This window comes from Magallana gigas, chromosome 1 (genome assembly GCF_963853765.1).
Source record: "Magallana gigas chromosome 1, xbMagGiga1.1, whole genome shotgun sequence".
NCBI lineage: Eukaryota > Metazoa > Mollusca > Bivalvia > Ostreida > Ostreidae > Magallana > Magallana gigas.
The window spans coordinates 28,337,790-28,359,021 of NC_088853.1; the positions used below are offsets into that span (position 1 = coordinate 28,337,790).

At 33.5% G+C, this 21,232-nt stretch overlaps 1 protein-coding gene across 1 annotated transcript; it reads right to left on the minus strand.

Annotated features, from left to right (window-relative positions):
* Positions 1–433: 433 nt before the first annotated feature.
* Positions 434–19,863, minus strand: LOC105333500 (uncharacterized). The gene is made up of 3 exons (XM_066065620.1): positions 19,285–19,863; positions 4,695–4,913; positions 434–1,231 (listed from the first exon to the last, which is right to left on the minus strand). Exons 1-3 carry the CDS (start codon positions 19,679–19,681, stop codon positions 534–536), a joined length of 1,314 nt encoding a protein of 437 aa, XP_065921692.1. The 5' UTR covers positions 19,682–19,863; the 3' UTR covers positions 434–533.
* Between the last annotated feature and the right edge of the window lie 1,369 nt (positions 19,864–21,232).

Consider the following 21,232-nt stretch of genomic DNA (forward strand, 5'->3'; position numbering starts at 1 on the left):
TTCAGTATAATAATATTAATAGTGCCTGTTTGGGAGGATAACGGTTGAAATTGACACCCCTCGAAAACCATTGTCAACCTAATGGTTTCCTATATGCGTCAATTTCAACTGTTACCCTCCGAAACTCATCTGGCACTATTTATATAATGACAACTTTGAATTTGCCAGCACTGTGGTTGCATATTAATGCATTTTCAAATACCTGTAAATTGTATATGTGACACTTTTAGATAGTCATGAATGTATTCACTTAATATTAGTTCATTGTGGTATCATTGGGGTTCGTTGTGGTTCCTTGCGATTTATTGTGGTTAAACGTCCCCACAATTGTCTAACGAAATCTGTGTATACAGTTGTTGAGGATCTACAGTGTAACATATGATAATGCTTTTGTAACATGCGAGCTAAAAACAGAAGACATAAAAAAAAAAAAAACATCGCCAGTATATATTTTTTTTTTAATTTCAAACACACGCGAGAACATACAGCATATACTTGTATGCCTCCATAGATTATAGTAGTCAAATAAGGTGTCAAGTAGTTATACTAGAAAACTTTATATTATATTGTGCCTCCTCATCCAAATCAATATTATCTTCCTTATTAAAGAGTCCTCTACACTTCCGAGAAGATTTGAATGTTGATTTGCGAGAAATGAGTTTAGTCTTTTGAAACAAGTGCTTCGTTTTTAGTATGTTGTGAAAACTACTGCTACCCGCTAAAACATGTTCTGTTTTCTGGCTTAACGCAGGAACAAAGTCTACATAATTAAGCACCATCCACATCTGAAGAACAGCTGACATATTGAACTTCAAATCGCTGTCATCCCACCATGAACAACACTGGTGACTACTGCTAAGCAAAATGTCATTCATGTAATCATACATCACTATGTAATACTTAGAAGGAGTCAGTACCAAAGATGGAATTAAAGTTGACACAGGTTGAATACAACTATCATTCATAACATTCCATCGATGAAATGCAAAGGTAATGGCTTGGCTAAAGATCTGTTCAGCACACTTGTCAAAATGCATGTCTTCAGATTCAAAGTCACACTTTTCTTTTGAGTTTTCTTTGTTTTCCTTAATGTTTCTCTCTTGACCAACACCATCATAATCATCATCATCATCATATAGGATTTCTTCATAAACCATAATGGGTATGTAGTCTGGTGGGTCCTCTGGGATCAAAACTATGCCTGGGTGTCCATACCATAGCTTATCATGTCCTACAATTGAATGAATTAAAAATGAATATCATCATTTTGAAACATGAAACTGTGGCCTTATGTAGAAAAAAAACACACTTTTAGGGCTATGATATTGATGCTTTCAAATACTGAACTTGGCAATCTGTAGCCTAAAGCTTAAAGGGGCATGGTCACAATTTTGGTCAAATTCAGTTTTACTATTTTTATTATTTACAATGCTTTCGGAATGTAATTCTAATGATCAAGTAAAATTTGATTCAGTCGTAGAGATGTGAGCAAGATACATAGGTCCCAACTCTTTGTCATATAAACAAGGCTTGTACCCTGTTTTCTTTTACTTTGAGTCAATATACTAGTTAAAAAAATCCTTTTCAATCTAATTTGCCTATCTTCTTGTTCATTTTAAGCATATGTAAACAGTTTCTAGAATTTAACACATTCATTTGAAGTCTAAAAATGGAATTTCCACTTCAAAATTTAAACAAAAGCTTTGTTTACATAACAACAAATAACTCAACAAATGATGCCAACATTTCGGTTGCCTATCTAAAATATTTTACTGAAACAATGTAAACATTAAAATCGGAAAAATTATTTTTAACCAAAATCATGACCATGCCCCTTTAAAGATAACATTTATGTTTCCTATGTTTACATGCATTTCATCATGAATATCGTTTGTACATCACAGTACATGCATTTATGAAGATCATAAATTCAAGTAAAAAAAGTGATTAAAGGGGTGGGAAGGGGGCTGTGAGACATAATAGATGCCAAACTAGAAAGTCCTGGTGGCTGATGAAAATGGTTCAACAAATCTTGCAGAATTTTATGTAAGGAATTTGGAGGCTGTGATCAGTAAAATGAACATAGAAACCAGCTAATTGTTCATGACTGAAACTTATTAAAACTCATAGGACTGTCAACTTGCCTAGTTTCTAATTCATTAGTTAAGAATAACAAAAATAAACCTAATTGAAAACTTCAAAATAAATGGCAGGGGGTGTCCCTGCTATCAAAATGTATAAACAAGAGGCCCATCGGCCACATCGCTCAAAAATATGTGGACAATGTGGTAAAAGTAAAAGTACCCCCCCCCCCCCCCGGATATTCTTGTGTATATGATCCAGTCCCAGATGATTTTATAGTCATATCACATGTTGAGCATTGCAGTTCTCAAAAAGATCCTAAACAATTGTTTATTAACGGGAGATAAACCTGTAACATCACACTCTGAACCCCTTGTGAGACCCAAAAATCGTCCAGGGGCTAAAGTCTAAACAATTTTAAAGAACCAGCAATATGTCAAAATGCTTGCATATAAGTAAAACCATACATGATAACATTTCAGTTTTTGTGAATGATTAAAATGTTTTACTTTGTACAACTAAATCCCCAATGTGGCCCCACCCTACTCCTCAAACTTTTGATTTTAGCGAATTAGAATCTAAACTATCTGAAGTTGCTTTCACTTAAGTTACAGCTTTTCTAGGCAAATGTTTTTTTAGAAGATCCTACCCCTTGGAGTCATGATTTTCACAACTTTGCATCTACACTACCTGTGGATGCTTCCACACAAGGTTCAGCTTTCCTGGCTGATTGGTTTCTGAGAAAAAGATTTTTAAGGAAGAAAAGGAAGAGGAAGAAGAAGATTTTTAAAGATTTACTCTACATATTCCTATGTAAAATTTGACCCCCAATTGTGGCCCCATCCTACCCCCGAGAGTCATGACTTTCACAACTTTGAATCTACACTACCTGAGGATGCTTTCAAATAAGGTTCAGCTTTCCTGGTTGATTAGTTTCTGAGAAGAAGATTTTTAAAGATTTACTCTATATCTTCCTATGTAAAAATTCCAACCCCCCCCCACCCATTGTGGCCCCACACTACCCCCAGGAGTCACAATTTTTAACAACTTTAAATCTACACTACTTAAGGTTGTCTCCACATAAGTTTCAGCTTTCCTGGCTGATTTGTTTCTGATAAAAAGATTTTTAAGGATTTCTTCTATACATTCCATTGTAAAATTTGACCCCCAATTGTGGGCCTGCCCTACCCCTGGGAGTCATAATTTTCATAACTTTGAATCTACACTACCTGAGGGTGTCTCCACACATGTTTCAGCTTTCCTGGCTGATTGGTGTCTAAGAAAAGATTTTCAAGGATTTACTCTATATAATCCTATGTAAAAATTCGACCACCCCCCCCCCCCTCCATTGTGGCCCCACCCTACCCCCAGGGGTCATGATTTTCACAACTTTGAATCTACGCTACCTGAGGATGCTTCCATACCAGTTTCAGCTTTCCTGGCAAAATGGTTAATGAGAAAAATATTTTTAAAGATTTACTTTATATATTCCTATGTAAAATTTTATCCCCCCCCCCTTTTGCGGCCCCATCTTACCCCCGGGGGTCATGATTTTCACAACTTTGGATCTACAATATCTGAGGATGCTTCCACACAAGATTCAGCTTTCCTGGTCAAATGGTTCTTGAGAAGAAGATTTTCAAAGATTTCTCAAAATAATTGCTATTTTCCACCCCTTGTAAAATGGTGTGGTCCTTAATTTTCACAACTTTGAATCTCCTTTGCCTGAGAGTGCATTGTGACAAGTTTGGTCGAAATTGGCCCAGCAATTCTGGAGAAGATGTTGAAAATGTGAAAAGTTTACAGACAGACGGACAGACGGAGGGACGACAGAAAAAATAGGATCAGAATAGCTCACTTAAGCTTTCAGCTCAGGTGAGCTAAAAAGAGGGGATTAAATTTAAGCTTAATATATCCAGTACTGTAACAGATTGATATGACAAAAACAAGAAATTAATCGATCACTCAAATGAATCTTCGGTGACATTTAAGCAACAACTGACAATTTGAAATCACCTAATCTTCCTCAATAGTCATGACATTTTGGCCAGTAACCAAATGGTTGCTTGATTAATTCCTTTGAGGACACTTGATGCTGTATGTTGTGTCCATATACTTGACACTCTGAATAGCCTCAGTCCATCCAGCATTATGGAGACTTTAACAAATTTAACCATCAGATCTGCCTTAAACTTTGACATATGTCATTTTTTGACCATAAAATAACATTTTGTAATTAAAGAACAATTCCCAATATTTGAGCTTTAAAATCTAATCATTCTCCTTTTCAGTACTATCAGTACTTCGATTTTCCTATATCCTTATACAGAGCTCTTCAACTTAAAGAGATTAAAATAGCCTACAAATGGCCACAACCATTGAGCCGTCTTAAATCTCCTGCCGGAAATAGAGCAATGATGGACTGTCGTCACATTCAAAGAGGTGGCAATCTGGGTCGATGACCCTCACCTGCTATGCTGCACAGAAACTAGATACAGGCTCTGGCCCTTATTAGCTTCATTAATGGTTAAAACGTTTTGAGATCACCCATGTACCTATTATCTTAAGGTTATCTCACATAATATTATTCAAATGTTACAAACTTAACTTACCTAAACCTGTCTCTCCATATGGAATATGTTCCATACACTGGATTGGATTTAGACATGGACATTGTGATGGTTGCTTTTGGTAGGTATTGCTGATGAGATATTTATTCCCATACACTAAGCATGACAACAGATGGTTGCTCAACAGTGCTGCTATTTCTCCTTCCCTTTTACCATCAAATACATTTCTCTGTGAGCTTTTCAAGCTACTTTCATGGAATGCTGGAAGTAAACAGGATACATTTATAAGAAAAACAGTGATCACGAAATATCTGATGACTGAAGATAGAGGTCATAGTAAATTTAACTGTTGGGGCAGTTAAAATAAAAAATAACGAAGTTTGAAGGAACTGAAAACATTTTCCAGAGGCACAACTAGTTTAAAAACAGTTTTTTTCATAATCATTTTTTACTGTCATCTATCTTGCAAAAGTTTGTCAAAAGAATAATAATCAGACTCACACAACACATCTTAGTACTTGGGTCAGGACTGTTATGATATGGCAAATACATATTTTTAAAACACAGTTGTTATTTTACATGGTTAAAGGGAGGTATCCTCTGTAACTTGCACGTTTTAATTTATAGGCCTTTCTTAAGGTGGAATGACCCTCTAATAAGAGAGATAACTTCTGTACAAAATAATCTCCCTTTGTTTCTCTTAACTCGCTATCGTTACGGGCATGTAGCATCAAGGGGGCGGTGCTTGGCCCCAATTTGTTTTGGAAAACGACATTTAAATTCACATACAGAAAAATGACTTCTTAACGAACTGATCCCCCACTTTTGGCAGGGCATAAACAATTATATAAAACTTTTAGAATTACAGGAAAATTAGACACATAGTTCAAATTTTGAAAAATGAGGTAAGAACTGCCTCCCTCCACATGGATTGGGATTTTTTTTCAAATGTAACTTCTTTCAATGTACTCATACAGTACAGTATATGAACAATACATGTTTGATTTTTTAGGCCTCAGAATTATTGGATGGAAAATTTTCATTTCTCTCTTTGTAGTTAGTTCACAGGGGTAAATGTACTGTAATTGTTACTGGAGGAAAAAAAACATGACTGAGACAATTGCAAACTGTAGGCTTATACATGTAGTTTAATTTCATAATTTTAAATCAATGTGTACAATGGAATAAGGATTTCTATTATGAGAGAGCAGATATGGAAAAAAAATAATACATATATAATAATAAAATCATTTTAGTTTGGTCAAGACTAGCTTGACATCCCTGATATCATCTGATTGAAATCTGCTGTTCTGGTATGCTACTGACTTCTCTAACATCTGAAACAACCTGATTAGAAATTCTGGTTTACATTTATCATTATAGCATTTTTTAAGACATGTATCCATTTTACAATTATCTCATCCAGCCTAAGAACTAGGTACGGTTGTAATGCCTAAAATTCCAACATTTTTCAAGTTGTTTATGAAAAGTAAATAAATGCATAATTACGAATATGATGTCAAGTGTAAGCGATAAATCCGTAAAAATAATCGTGCAAAGCGTTGCTAAGCAACACTAGCATCTGCTAAATGCACGATGTTTACCGGAAATTCAAGGCAATTTTTACCATAAAATTTGAAAATGTATATAGAGCGCAGTCCTCGAGCAAAACGAAACATGATTTATTAAAATATAATTAAAAAGAGAAAAGATTTAAACATGATTACATTTTGCTCAAGGCCTGCGCTGATAGTTAAATTTCCCGCTTTGTGACGAGTTTTAGTGGTGGATTCAGTCAGGCAGATACGGTTATATTCGCTGTATGATCAATTATCGATGACGAAAATCAAACAAGATAAGATGAATTTATCTTCAGTTATTTTCATTACAAAAAAATGATATCTATAATAAGTTCTGATAAATTATTATCATGATAATGAATATAGGACGTGATCATTTTTGTTTTCACTTTAGGTATACCGTCAACTGTATTTAGGCCTACCGTATACTGTTGAGTCATGTTTCCTTTTGTTTTCCACGTACTTGTAGCTTTTGTATAGTTTTTTCCTCATTCACACTACATACTTTGAGCTTCTTGAAACGATTCTTCGATTTGGCAAATGATTAAAAACAAGATATATATTCGCCATACTTCACTCACAAAACGGCTTCGGTAACAAAGTAGCACTTTTTTCCACCGCATAATATTCATATTTGTTTACACAACAAAAGAAAACATCATTACTTCTACAATGAGTCCCATATTTTTATAGAAATGTTCGGTGAATGATCCATTCACTCAGAAAATATCAGTAAATTTCATTTGAAGCATTTCAAACGCATGTACAGAACAAGTTTGTTTACATGACGTCACATTCTTTGAGTAAGGCGGGTCGTAAGTGAAAGAAATTAAGGAAGGAGTCTTTTCTGGTTTTCGACTTGTCAAACATAAATTTGATTAATCGTTCATTAAATCAAGATGAAAGGAAATTAAAATAGTAATTTTTTCTTACTTTTTTAATATCATACAACTTGGCACAGAAAAAGCGATCAATGTTTAGAATCTAACAAGGACAATATTTTTGGCGGAACATTGGCGTAGGAAAATATCACATGTTTCGCAATTCAGAATTGCTGCAGATTAATGAGTCTGTTTTAGCATTTAAAAAACAATAACATCAATGTTGGATTTTTTTACGAATGTGAACTAATGATATGATACTTGGGTTTCAGAATATGTTTTTAAAAAATGATTTGCCTATCAAATTACTGGTACATTTTTATAAGCTTTTTAAAAGCACCCATTCTATACATTGATTTTTGTGAAAAAATCACTAAAATCAGTTTTTCTCTATTATTAAATGGTCAATATATTAGCTTTTCGGTCAATTTATATCTTTATATAAAGTCTTCATAATACATAAAAATCAGAAATATTTTATTATTGGCAGCATAAAAAATTAATCAAAATTTCTTCAAAATTTAAGAAAATTAGAGGAAATGTGGGCTAAGCAATATCAATTTTAGTAGAAATATTTTATTTCAATTTAATAGTATAAGCTGATGGATATTCTGATATTCTATCATTTCATTGAAGAATAGAATCTTCAAATCTTAAACAAATGTCTGCATAACTGCAAAGAGCTACAGTATACACTTATTTTTATCATCCTTTACGTTGAGGAAAAAGGTGTTGACCTTGACCTGACCTTTATGCGAAAACAAAAAGGTCAAATTTAATTAAATTGATAGAATCATTTGGTAATATGATCCGTTTGAGTGTGTCAAAATTTCATGAATTTCTTATTATAAGAAGTATGTTTGATTACGAGAAGACTCCTTCCTTAACGTTAGGCTTAGCGATTTTTTTTTTACTCGACATTGTTAGAGGACTCCCGACTTCATCAAACTAAAGGTTGCTGATGTAGACTGTGATAAACAATAAGATATTTAAAATAAGTTTATATGACACATCTTCAATGCTTAAATTAATTCAGCCGTCAAGTACTAGTAATTGATGATAACGAAATAGAGGTTCTATAGGCCTACGGTCTGACATTCACACCTTGCCGCGATCATGTCCTGTGTTTAGTCAAATGTACATGTATATATTTTTCATTTTTTTAGTTTTACTATTTTTCTGCATCAGTGAATATATTTTTTTGCAAGCACAGGTTTATTTACTTTATTTTTTAATATGTACAAATAATATTTGTACCGATAAAGCCGATGATAGTCTACAAACGTATATTCATGCGTTGAAAGCGTTATACTTATCATTAGTATGTAAAATGAATAAAATCCATGCAAACAAGACTTTATTACTTCTGTAATGTTTGCACAAACATGAGAGAGAGAGAGAGAGAGAGAGAGAGAGAGAGAGAGAGAGAGAGAGAGTTTAAACAACGTAGTGTATGTAAAAATTAATCTTCAATCATGACATCAAACATCACAAATACTGCAAAATACGTTATTGTTAGACACATTTTTCTTGAAATGAAAAACAATTGAACGAAAATGGAAGAGCACATGGTGCAGCTCACAGACTGATTTTCGGTAAAACACGTGGATCGAAACTGTTGGATGGATCGATTAAACCACAGTGTGCATTATTTATGGTTAATTATAAAGATTTAAAAATATTTCAAATCAATGTATTGCACATTTGAGAGTAAAATGACTATCATTTATCAAAAACTAATGAAATTGTTTGTTTGTTTCTTGGAACAAATGAAACCTAAAATATTATACGGCGTGCGTAAAAATTGTACATTACATGTAAGTAATAAAAAAAAAATTAAACTCATTCTAAATATACGAAACTTTATTTTTAATATCATTCTCTTGAAGAAAGAACAACTGTCTGTGATCATGTCTTTAGTTTTGATAACGGAAATGTTATCAAAAGGGTAATGCTATTCAGTTAATCCATTAAATAAATAAACTGAATATACTACTTTTATAAATCAAGAGTATGTGTTGTACGGTTTTCCCTTACATTTTGTGTCACATACTGTATATTCTTTGTTTGACGTGAGTACTTCATTCCGCGACTCAACTGTTTTGAATCAAATTGCAAAAATATAAAATCACAAACGCCAAACTTTTATCATAGTTTCAATTAGTTGACATCTGTCCGGAAAAAAAAGCGAGATTTTAAAACCCGCGATATGTGCTTCATGTGATTTTACGCGGAATTTAGTTCCTTGAGTTTCATTAAGAACATTACATAAAAAGCGCCTGTTTGGGAGGGTAACAGTTGAAATTGACACCCGAGAAAACCATTGTCAACATAAAGCGGAGGTTGACAATGGTGTTCGAGGGGTGTCAATTTCAACTGTTAATTAACCTCCCAAACAGGACTTTCTTTTATTATACTGAATGTCTTAATTTTAGAGAAATTTTTTCTACTTTTATATAGAAATGATGTGAATTCTACAGCGAACCGTACACACATAATTTACGCGCATGTAAAAATTCGTTGTGTTACCCGTTGCCAAGTGTGTTGCAAACGCTGAGTGTAATAGAACGGATTATCAACTGCGTCTTAACCATACAGATTTAAGTATTTAATATGAAGGTACAATAAACAGTATTTAGCTACTGACTTTTGAGATTTTGTTATATAATAATAATCCCGAAATATTAGGTACATGTAAATCTGCATGCAAATGTATTTTTCAATTTTTTATCACAACCCTTTAAAATTGTTTTTAAAATATGTGTAATGGTTTCCGCAGGTAAGTGTTAATTTAAATTATATAGAAATATCAACGGTAACTACTGATCGCAACTTTGTTTGCCTTTCGGAAATAACAAAAAAAAAAAACACCAAAAAACCTGTTTAAGTAAATCGATAACGGCGACGCTTTATATTTTCAGGGGACACAAAAATTCTGAATATGATTGGAGAGTGCAAGATGAAAAAAACAAGCGGATTGTTTATGACATAAATGCATTTATACCGGCACGTCTTTTAACCCCAAGGAACCCCAAGGAAACCCCAAGGAACCCCAAGGAAACCCCAAGGAAACCCCAATGACAGAAATAAATAACTATTGATACCCAAGGGGGTCTCATTAGAGTGCAAGGGTCACCCCTTACCCTTGGTACCCCAATTATACCCCAAGGAACCCCAAAGATAACCTAATAATACAGATTTATAACTCCTGATACACCATTATAGAACCCCAAGGAACCTCAAGGATACCCTAATAATACAAATTTTAAACTCTTGGTACCCCTGGGGACTCACTGGTATTCCAGACACACCTCTAAGAACCACAGGGAACCCCAGGGATATCCCAAGGAACTCGAAGAATACCCTAATAATACAGAATCATAACTCTTGATACTCCATAGAACCCCAAGGATACCCTAATAATACAAATTTAAAACTCTTATTAACCCTGAGGACTCATTGGTATTCCAGATACACCTCTAGGAATCCCAGGGAACCCCATGGATATCCCAAGGAACTCCAAGAATACCCTTATAATACAGAATCATAACTCTTAATACTCCATAGAACCCCAAGGATACCCTAATACATTGTAATACAAATGTAAAACTCTTGATAACCCTGGGGACTCATTGGTATTCCAGGTACACCTCTAAGAATCCCAGGGAACCCCAGGGATATCCCAAAGAACTCCAAGAATACCCTAAAAATACAGATTCATAACTCTTGATACACCACAGAACCCCAAGGATACCTCAAGGAACTTAAAGGATAACTTAATAATACAAATTTAAATTCTTGATAACCGTAGGGACTCACTGGTATCTCAGACAAAACCCATGGATACCCCAAGGAACTCTAGGGATACTCTTATACATGTATTGGTTATATAAATTTTATAACTCTTGATATCCTATGGAACTCCAAGGATACACTATATCTCTTGATACTTTTTGGGTCACTTTGATATCCTAGACAAATCACAAGGTATCCCAAGGAACCCATGGGTACCCCAAGAAACCTAAAGGATACCCTAATAGTACTCTAATAGTAATAATACAGATACCCCATTTTTATCCCTGACACACCCTATGGATACCTCAAGGAACTCCAAGGATACCCAGTAATATAACTTTTGATACCCAAATGAACTCTAAGGATACCCTAATAACACAATTTTATATCTCTGGATACACCCTCGGGGCTTTTTGATATCCCAGACACCATTAGGTATCCCACAGAACCCCATGGATACCCCAAGGAACTGAAAGGATACCCTTATAATACAGATTCATAAAACTTGATACCCCATAGAACCCAATGGAACCCCAAGGATATAGCCTAATAATTCAAATTAAAAATTCTTGATATCATTGGGGACTCATTGGTATCCCAGACACGCCTCTAAAAACCTCTATAAACCCTAGGGAACCCCACAGAAATCCCAAGGAACTCCAAAAGATACCCTAATCATACAGATTTATAACTCTTGATACACCATACAACCCCAAGGATACCCTAATATGTAATACAATGTACTTTAAAACACATTTGGTCTAGCCAAAAAATTTTTGTCTATGAATTTGTTTCGGACTTGTGATATTGCATTACATTCTAAAATATAATGAAATTCATCGGCTATACGTTTTTTGTAACAGAGAGGACAAAATCTTTCATTTAATGGGATACCTTCCCATCTTCCCACTTCAACTGGTAGATGGTGATTTGAAGTACGAAAGAACTATATATATGATATGAGTTAAATTTGGCCCCCATTATTCGCAATTTTTTAAAGTGTTTCAGGTACAATAATATGTTATGTTATATTTCAGAAGAGTTGATGTAAAATTTATTTTTCACCTATTTATTTGGTTTTTTTGCACTCACTGGCAGAAAATGACGTCAGAAGTGACGCTATTTCAATCAAAATCAGTCAAAAATTTACATTTTTCTTATCTTTTTATGAATGGGAAATATAGAGGGCATGCTTGAACAGGGAAATTTTTTTTGTCACTTATTAGCCTTGGCTAGATACATCTCTGATTAAAATATTTTGTTTGTTCAAGCATGCTCTCTATTTTTTCTGAAAGAAAAACTGCTTGAAAACAAGCTGTTTTATCATGTTTATGCTAAAAATGCAAAAATGGCAGGAAAAGGTTGTCTTTACGATGTCATATTTCTAAATTCTGGGCAGTTGAATCAAAATGAACATTAGGTAAAAACATCACATTTATATTTGTACAAAGAAAAATGATGATGTTCATTTTAGGGGGCCATTTTAGGCCCATATCATATATATAGTCCTTTTACAAGAATTTTTCTGACTTTCATGGGTAAAATATTGAAATAGTTCCATCAGTCTGAAAATGTAGTCCTAAATGTACATGTTGTTGAGCATTTAATTCTTTTATATCATAACCACTATAGCCAAATCGTATGATGTACGTGATAATTCCTCTGCATTTCTTATAAAATTTACATTTATAGTTTTTTTCATTATTAAAATCAACAGCCCAAAACTTGAACCATATAATGTTTATTTTTTCAAGGTTCTTGATAAGGGACATAGAAGGGGTAGTAATGTCATAGTTTTCCTTCTCCTCAAAAGAATGAATATTGAGTAATTTTACATGAAATAAAAATTAGCTTGTACGATCAATCATGATAGAACAAACCCTTTTTAATTATCAAAATTTACTTCTATTACAAGTATCTAATTAATTTTTTTAACTTTATTTTAAACATAATCTAAAAAAACTGCCTGTTATTTTTTTTTTTATTAAAAATTTGCTTAAGGTCAATAATTAAACAGACTATAATTTACCTGTAATTAATTTCCTTTGTTCTTTGAAACCCTTACCTGAGCACCATTCCCACTTAGCTAAAATCAGTCACCCATCAAAATTTCAGAATTATAGCAAAGTGGGAAGATACCCAAAATTCACAAGGGTTGTCTACCAATAAACAAGGAGATGTATGTGTAGGTAGATATATTGCAACAGTGATGGTGAAGCCATTGTGTATACATGTAAAGGGTTATGTTGGCCCTTTAATCCCTGTCCAAGAGCTACCACCAATATACAACGGGTGTCTACCTGCAATTAACAGGTATTTTGGTGCCTCTCAGGTGAACATTCTGCACGCATAATGGGTCAATCCATTGTGTTGTACCCACAAATAGCCCCACTCCACACTTCCATGATCACTTCTCAAAAGTACTCCAATAAGGGTAACACCCCCTATGTCAATAGTAAAACAAGTTTGGGTCTTTGTAACTGAACAATATCTTTCTCCACTTCATTTGAAAATTTCACCGAAGAAACATTGTCATATTAAGTGTTCATATGAATGGTTCACCGGAAGAATTGCAGACTTCCTTGTGGTGACATAAAATTTAGTGCCCTATTTTCTTGAATTTGATATAATTTGTTACTGATTCAATATTGGCTGATCATCAGTTGGTAAGAGACAACAAATTCTGCCAATTAACGGTACTCGATTATGATTTTCAACTGATTTGACAACACTAATTGTTAAATTCATCCAAAGTGAACAGATATTGGAGAAACATTATTTTTATCATACCAGTATGTATTGGGGTATCACAAGTGTTCCTTGGGTTGCCCAGATGTTTTTATGATATTCCATTGAGTAATTGGGTATAATTGGGTATTAATTAGTAATATGTTTTACAGTACAACCATTGGGGTGGTTATTAAATTCTATCAATTGGGTACCTTGCAATTGGGGTTCCTACAGGTATCCTTGGGGTACCAATAGTTGACCTTTGGACTCCAATGAGTATCCTGGGGTATCAATAGTTATCAATTTTTATAATTGGGGTATCCTTGGGGTATCAGGAGTGACCCTTTGATTTTTAATGAGACCGGCCTTGGTCATCAAATTTACTTTCCACCATTGACTTTATTTGAGGTATCTATGGGGTTCTCAAGGGTATCCTTAATGGGTTCTCATTGGTATACTTGGGATTCATTTGGGTTCTTTGGGGTACTTATCACTTTAAATACATATGTATAACAGTAATATATTTAGAAATTAATGTATCTGATGATATTTTTTTTTATTTAATTGTTTTAATGAAAAACCAACAAAATGACAATAATCCCACCCTTTGCAGTAAATGGAAATACCGGTAGCCAAGCAATGCTCTTCTGTTGATAAAACTTTAATATCTTTCTAATAAGAGTCTTAACAGATGCAGTTAGTTGTTTCAAATTTTCCACACTTTCTGCTATGGCCTATGGTACAATTGAACTCCATATCAGAAAATTGATCCCATAGGACTTTATATATGATTTTCTTTGACAGGCTTTTTAAATTTAATAAACTTCCAAAACATTACCATAATTACCATACTATGTAAAAATATGTAAGAAAGAAAATTTAATATTACAAACAATTTTAAAATTGCAGAAACACTACAATCATATCAGTAATTTTAATAAATCTAATTTAAATTAGATTCCCTATAGGGTCACTTCATCAATTTACTTGCATGACTAATAAATTTAAACAACTTCTAAAAATAGTTCACTTCTTTATTTTAATAATGATATTATTTATTTCCTTTTAAATTAGCCCCAAAGCCACTGCCCATTTTACAGATTATCAATTTTCCATACACACATGCTCCATCTAAACCATGGCTCAGATAATGGCCCCCTTGGGACAAATGAATTCAGCCAGCTCCTAAGAATTTATCATTGACAAACAAAAATTCTGCATTGTCAGTTGATAGAATACTTATAAAAGATAAATTTAGTTAACGCATACAGACAAAAAACCTCCATTTGAATGTATTTTATATAAATATATTTTAGGGTGTTTTAAGGTGGCTCTATACACCACTTTTTGATGACGCAGTACGCAAAAAAGTAAATCTGGAAGCAGGCAATTCCGGTACAGGCTGATTTAAACTGAGGCGAAATGTATGGGGACCGCTCTTTTGAAAAAGTTGTTAAATGAATAGACTTAATTTGATAATTGGAAAATTCATTACTTAACAGTAATGTGGTATGTGACACCTTCACGTTGTGTGGTATTATTTATCGAAATAAACAATAAAATCAAGTATAATTTTTTATATATATTCTTTCCCATTTCGTATTTGGTACACGATAGCGCAGTGGTTTCGTGGCTACCCTTCAACCTGTAGGTCATGAGTTCAAATCCCGTTGAGAACAATAATTTTTTTAGCTTTCCAAAATTTTCTAAAACGTATTTTTGATTTGAATACAGTGAAAGAAAATTCTAAACAGGTGAAAATATTGCAATTTTAATATACTTTAATGCACATTAATATCGACACCTTAAGGGGATGGGAGGGTTCCTTTGATTTTCTCTCAGGTTGGGATACATAAATCATATTAGCCTAGTCAATTTTCCCCTTTATTTATTTGACTTACTTTTGCATTAAAGCGAATATATTCACTTATACAGGCCTATCATGCAGTATGTATGTATTTATCATTCAATCATGATATTTAGGAAATTTTCTTCAACTTAAAAATGAAAAGTCCCCAAGGTGTTTGGGCCTTGGGACTTAGAAACGATAACCCTTACCTGAGGAACTTTCATACCAAATAAAATTTAGAATATTTTTTGTGTTTATTTGCAATGATTTTCATTCAATTTTTTATGTTACATTTATTAAAATACATTTTCTTATAACATTACACAACTTTTTCAGATGATTTGTCAACAGAGTAAGAAAATATGAAAAATTATGTTTTGGGGAAATACTAAAAAAAATTGCAATAATAACATTTTTGAATGTTAAGAAGAGTTAAATTTTTTTTATGTGTCCGAAGGAAATATCCATCATATGACAAAATTTTTTTTCTCAATTTGTTAATAGCTGTCTTTTTAAAAATTATATTACAAAAACACGAAAAAACATTAAAAAATTCTTTAAAAATACCTATAGTATCCCTATCATATATTTAATATTTGATAAGTATATGTTTTGTGGTCTTCTATTGAAAATTGGAATAAACTGTGGGTGTATAGAGCCACCTTAATGCTATAAATTAATAAAATCTGTAAGGATTACCTCCCTTACTTTTCAACATCAGTGAACAATATATAGAATGAGGAAAATGAAAACTGTCATAAAATCATTAAATCTTGTCTGATCCTAAAAAAATTACAGGTGCACATCTTCAGATGGTGATCAACATATGTACAAATTTTCAGACTGTTCCATGCAGTAGTAAAAAATTCTATAGGGGGGACAAAGTTGCATCTACAGAGAGACGGACAGACGGACGGACAGGGTGAAACCAATATACCCCCTTAAACTTCATTTGTGGGGGTATAGGGGTATAATGAGACTCCTGGGGTATCACTAGTTACTAATTTCTATTATTGGGGTTACTTGGGGTTCTAATGAGTATACTTGGGGTTCCTTGGGGTATCCTTGGGGTACTACGAGGTGACCCTTGGATTCAAATGAGACCGCTTGGGTATAAATAGTTATTAATTTCTATCACTGGGGTACCTTGGGGTGAGCCTTTGATTCGAATGAGACCCCTGGGGTATCACTGGTTAATAACTTTATCATTTGGGTTCCATGGGGTTCTTACGGGTTTCCTTGGGGTTCCTTGGGGTACCCTTGGGGTACTAAGAGGTGACCCTTGAAGTCCAATAAGACCCCTTGGGTATTAAAATTTATTAATTTTTGTCATTGGGGTTCCTTGGGGTATCCTTGAGGTTCCTTGGGGTTCCTTGGGGTTTCCTTGGGTTTCCTTGGGTTTCCTTGGGGTTCCTTGGGGTTAAAAGACGCACCCCATTTATACTCAAAGATTTCAGGCATGCATATCTCAAACAAAACTCATCGTTGATGCTGGCGAATGCGAAGACGCAAACACCCAGTAACAAAAACAAGTTGTTACCTTTTCAAGAAAATCCCGATTTCGTATTTTGAAACTACACTGCGAGCCTAAATCCTAACGAAACTAGTTTGGATGCAAATTGAAATACGGAAATTTATCAGATTATGTTTAATTGTTAAAGACTATAATAATTTAGTACAATATTTAATTCCTTTAAAAAAGATATCAACCCTTTCAAAAGAGAATATGTAAATGATGTAACGTAATTTTAAAGGCAGATGTGTTAACATTGATTTATATATGGAGCACTATAGTTTGAGCTTTCCAGAAGCACACAAGATATTGGACTTTTCATTTACCGTGAATAGATACAATGTATAAGTTAATAATTATATGTACATAATAATGATCATTTTACAACTTAATGTCTAGACTTATTTAAAGTTACTATAATTATGAGGGGTGATTCATATGAATTCCATTGCTTACGTGTATAACGTTACGATACTAAATGTGACGTCATTATAATGTGACTAAAATGACACACTATTTGAGCAGTGGCACACCCAAAAATTATGAAGAAATTATCAAAACTGTTCTATTTCATGAAGTTACATATTAATGTCTACCTTTAAGTAAAATATCGTTCGATTTAGAGATAGGGCCATTTTTGGCATATACCGTACCTAGTTCTTTAAAAGAAAAAGCATTTTTATCCTTATAAAATTTAGAAACTATGACAAAGTATCATTTACTGATTGTATAACATTGAATCAGTATTTTTAGGCAAAGAAAGATAACTCTTGCTGATTTAAGCAATTTTTGTTACAAAATTTATGTGATACAACAAAGTGCTGTTCTGAACTAAAATGCACTACTTCATTATGTTTTCTAATATGAATTGACAATGTACATATAACTATACATTGTTTTCACATATATTTTATATTCTAATTGTATACTGTGATATTAAAAAATTTTTCTTTTTCTATTCTTTGTGTCTAATTTTCATCATATCAATTAGTATTCTGTTTTCGAAAAAAAATCCATACAGTAGTCTAGTAGATATTTATGCCAAACATTTTCTTTAATTGTTCTATATTTATAAATACCTCTGGGTTCAAATGGTGTTCATTTGAGAGAATAAAAAATCCAAAGATTTCCCCTTTGACCCTTTAGCTTGTCAGGTTTCAATACACATCTAAAAATTAAAAGTCTACAGGGATTTTTTATGAAGGGACCCAGATGATAATGTTAAAAATTGTGCGACGTATTCCGAAATACTTCTGAATAAAAAAGATGTAAGCATTCCCCTGTATGAAGTATGAAGTGAAAAATGATCTAGTCGACTGTCCACCAGTCTGTCAGTAGACTAAGCAACATCGCACCGAATTCAAATCTAACTCATTTGGCATTTTAAGAAATAATTATTTCTATCCTGTTCTATTTGACTTTGTTCTATTAGCATGATTAGATTATTTTTTTTCATTCACAGTTTAAAAATTCAAATCACTTAATCAATAAATTGTGTAAAACCTGCCTTCGAGTTATAGCTTTATGCATATCTGACTTAGAGGTCAATTTAAGACTATGATCTTTAGGCTGACCCCCTGTCTTTTGGGTTGGGCCTATATATACGAGTTAGTTCCCCTTATCCTATGGTGCCCTTCCCCCTTGGTGACAGATGCTTAAAAAAAAAAAATTGCAATATGTGGATTTGGAATTTCTGGACCCCAATCCTCCCACACTGTAAATTTAAACTTTTATTAAATTCCTGGGTCTGGACCCCCACCCTTTCCCTCTTCTTTTTATCAAGTTACTGAAAATATGCTTTGAGCTACATGTATCTGGAGCCGGTTTTCAAACCAGTCTGACCATCACATTCCTCCCCCCCCCCCCTTTTAACGATCATCACCCTCGATGATCAACACACCTGGCAGGAGTTACTATAGTAACCTATCAGCTACAAGGTTTGGCATGGCATCAAATAGTAACAGGATGTTAGAAACAACAACAAACTAAACTGGCTGGGGTTTGAACGAAGGCCCCCTTAATCTCTAGTCTGGTGCTCTACCAACTGGGCTATCTGGCGCCGGCGTTTGAACCATAAATAACTTAAAATATACTGGCGTGCGACCATTTCTTGCCAAGTATCATTTCTGGCCAGTGCATTATTGCATCATTTTTCGTGTATAATTTTACGTGTCAATAAATTGACATAACAATGCGCTGGCAAGAAATGGTCCTTGGCGAGAATTGGTCGTTTACCAGTACAGTACACAGGTTGTAATCCTGAGTTCAATTAATTTTCACTTACCAAGCTTTTCTAGAAAAATTCTCAGAGCAGTTAATGCATGGAAATGGTCTCTATCATCATTAGAAACACCGTCCAAGTGAAAGTTGTCAAAGAGACCAACATCATTTCTCAGATATTGCTTCAAACAGTCAAATCCTCTTTTGAAAACACTAGAAAATTGCACATGAAAAAGAGCATTTTCATTTGGACCCACATAGTCTTCATAATCTACAAATGTGTTGGTAAAACTTCTTCCAAAACCACAATTCGAAATTCGCTGAGGAAATAGTTTTAAATCCGTGTAATTTTCTAAAGATGACTGCAACGTTTTCTTTAAATCCACGTGCACATGTCTAAATGATGGATGGCTTGTTTGTAAACATTGGGCCGATCTCAACAACCTTCTTACCGAAAACATGATTGTCTACTTTCAATACTGAATCGAAAGGCTTTGCATCAGTAATTCCTGCGAACATCATTATCTATGTGCACTTTAAATCCAATTGTCGGCCTTGCAAATTAAATTACAACAGTTTTAAAAAGATACAGTTTGCGATTTCGATTCCGAGTTGTCGTTCCTTGCACGGTTGAACGGTACATCGATTTACCCCAAAGGACCCAAAAGGACCCTAAGGAACACAAAAGGACCCAAAAGGAACACAAAGGGACCTAAAAGGAATTACTGGGAATGATTTTATAAAGATTTTATATTTATTTCAATAAAAATGTTGCAAATAAGAACTTTTTCTTTGTTTATTTTTCATTGATTTTAAAAATTCATTACAATTATTTTTAGTAATTGTAATTTAAAACTAATTACTAATTATTTGTTTATCCAATCAAATGATCGTGCATAATTGAGTTGATTAAAATATCCAATAGAATTTTATTAATTAAAACATGAGAAGTAATTACTAGTATGAGACGTTGGTGTTATAAAAGCAGGCCTCAGGATCATGAAGCAATTTCAGACTTAACGAGGCCGAGTACAGAACGAGTACGCACGCTTTCGCGCAGCGTTTCATTTGTATTGTGACGTCATCTTTTTGCTTGGTTGACGCCATGGCGTGATAGTTTCAACTGCAGATATTCAGCGAAAATTGTTGAAAATATCTCGTTTGATGCGTAAAAATAATGTTATATTGTGGAATAAACATAAATATCTCGAAGTATAAGCTATATTTGGGCTCGGGTCGAAAACGTGAAGAGGGTTCAGCAAGCCTAGCCCTCTGTCACGTTTTCTTAACCCGCCTAAATATAGCTTAATTCATATATTTTAAGACAGTAACCATGTATTTTATATTAATGACCCTTAATATGTGATGTTATATATTTTTTTATTACTTAAATATGTCTGAATGTTTTAATTATACTAAGAATATCACTTTTTCCGCCTTTGTCAAATAAAAAATAGCCATTATCTGACGAATCTGGGAAATTGGGCATACAAAAATCAACTTTGATAAGACCCCTGGAACAAACCAGGAGGTAAAAGGGTTTTTTTATTTGACAATTTGATGCCTTTTAGCAATAACTTTAATATGTAGAACAGAAAAAGAAATCCCTAGGGCAGAAGTTTTGAAAAAATGTAAAAAATATGCAAAATTGATACATTTCAAGCAAAATCCCATAGGGTCCTATGTTAAAGATGAACAAACTTTGAGATGACCCCCTTAACAAACGTTGTGGTAAATGTCTTATTTTTTAATCTTAAAATAATAATTATATCAGTAGAAATTCATGTAAAAAGTTTCATTCAAAAATCTAGGGCAGAACAAATTAGACCCGGCCTCGTTAAGTCAAAATTTCAGTCAGTCATAAAATTATTATTTATCATAATATGGCGATTGAAATTTGTAATTAACAACTTTATATCAAGACACTTTTAAGAGGGAGTCTACGAGAAAACCATGCAGAAAGCTATTCATGTTAGGTTCTTCTTTTTAGTTTCTTTTATCATAATTATCAA

What these genes read in the sequence shown, in the direction of transcription:
- LOC105333500 (XM_066065620.1), bottom strand. Translation starts at nt 19,681, where the DNA reads ATGTTTTCGGTAAGAAGGTTGTTGAGATCGGCCCAATGTTTACAAACA. An exon ending in AATTTTTCTAGAAAAGCTTG is followed by an intron (nt 4,914 to 19,284) that starts GTAAGTGAAAAT and finishes GTTTACTTCCAG; the next exon opens with CATTCCATGAAAGTAGCTTG. An exon ending in ATATGGAGAGACAGGTTTAG is followed by an intron (nt 1,232 to 4,694) that starts GTAAGTTAAGTT and finishes ATTCAATTGTAG; the next exon opens with GACATGATAAGCTATGGTAT.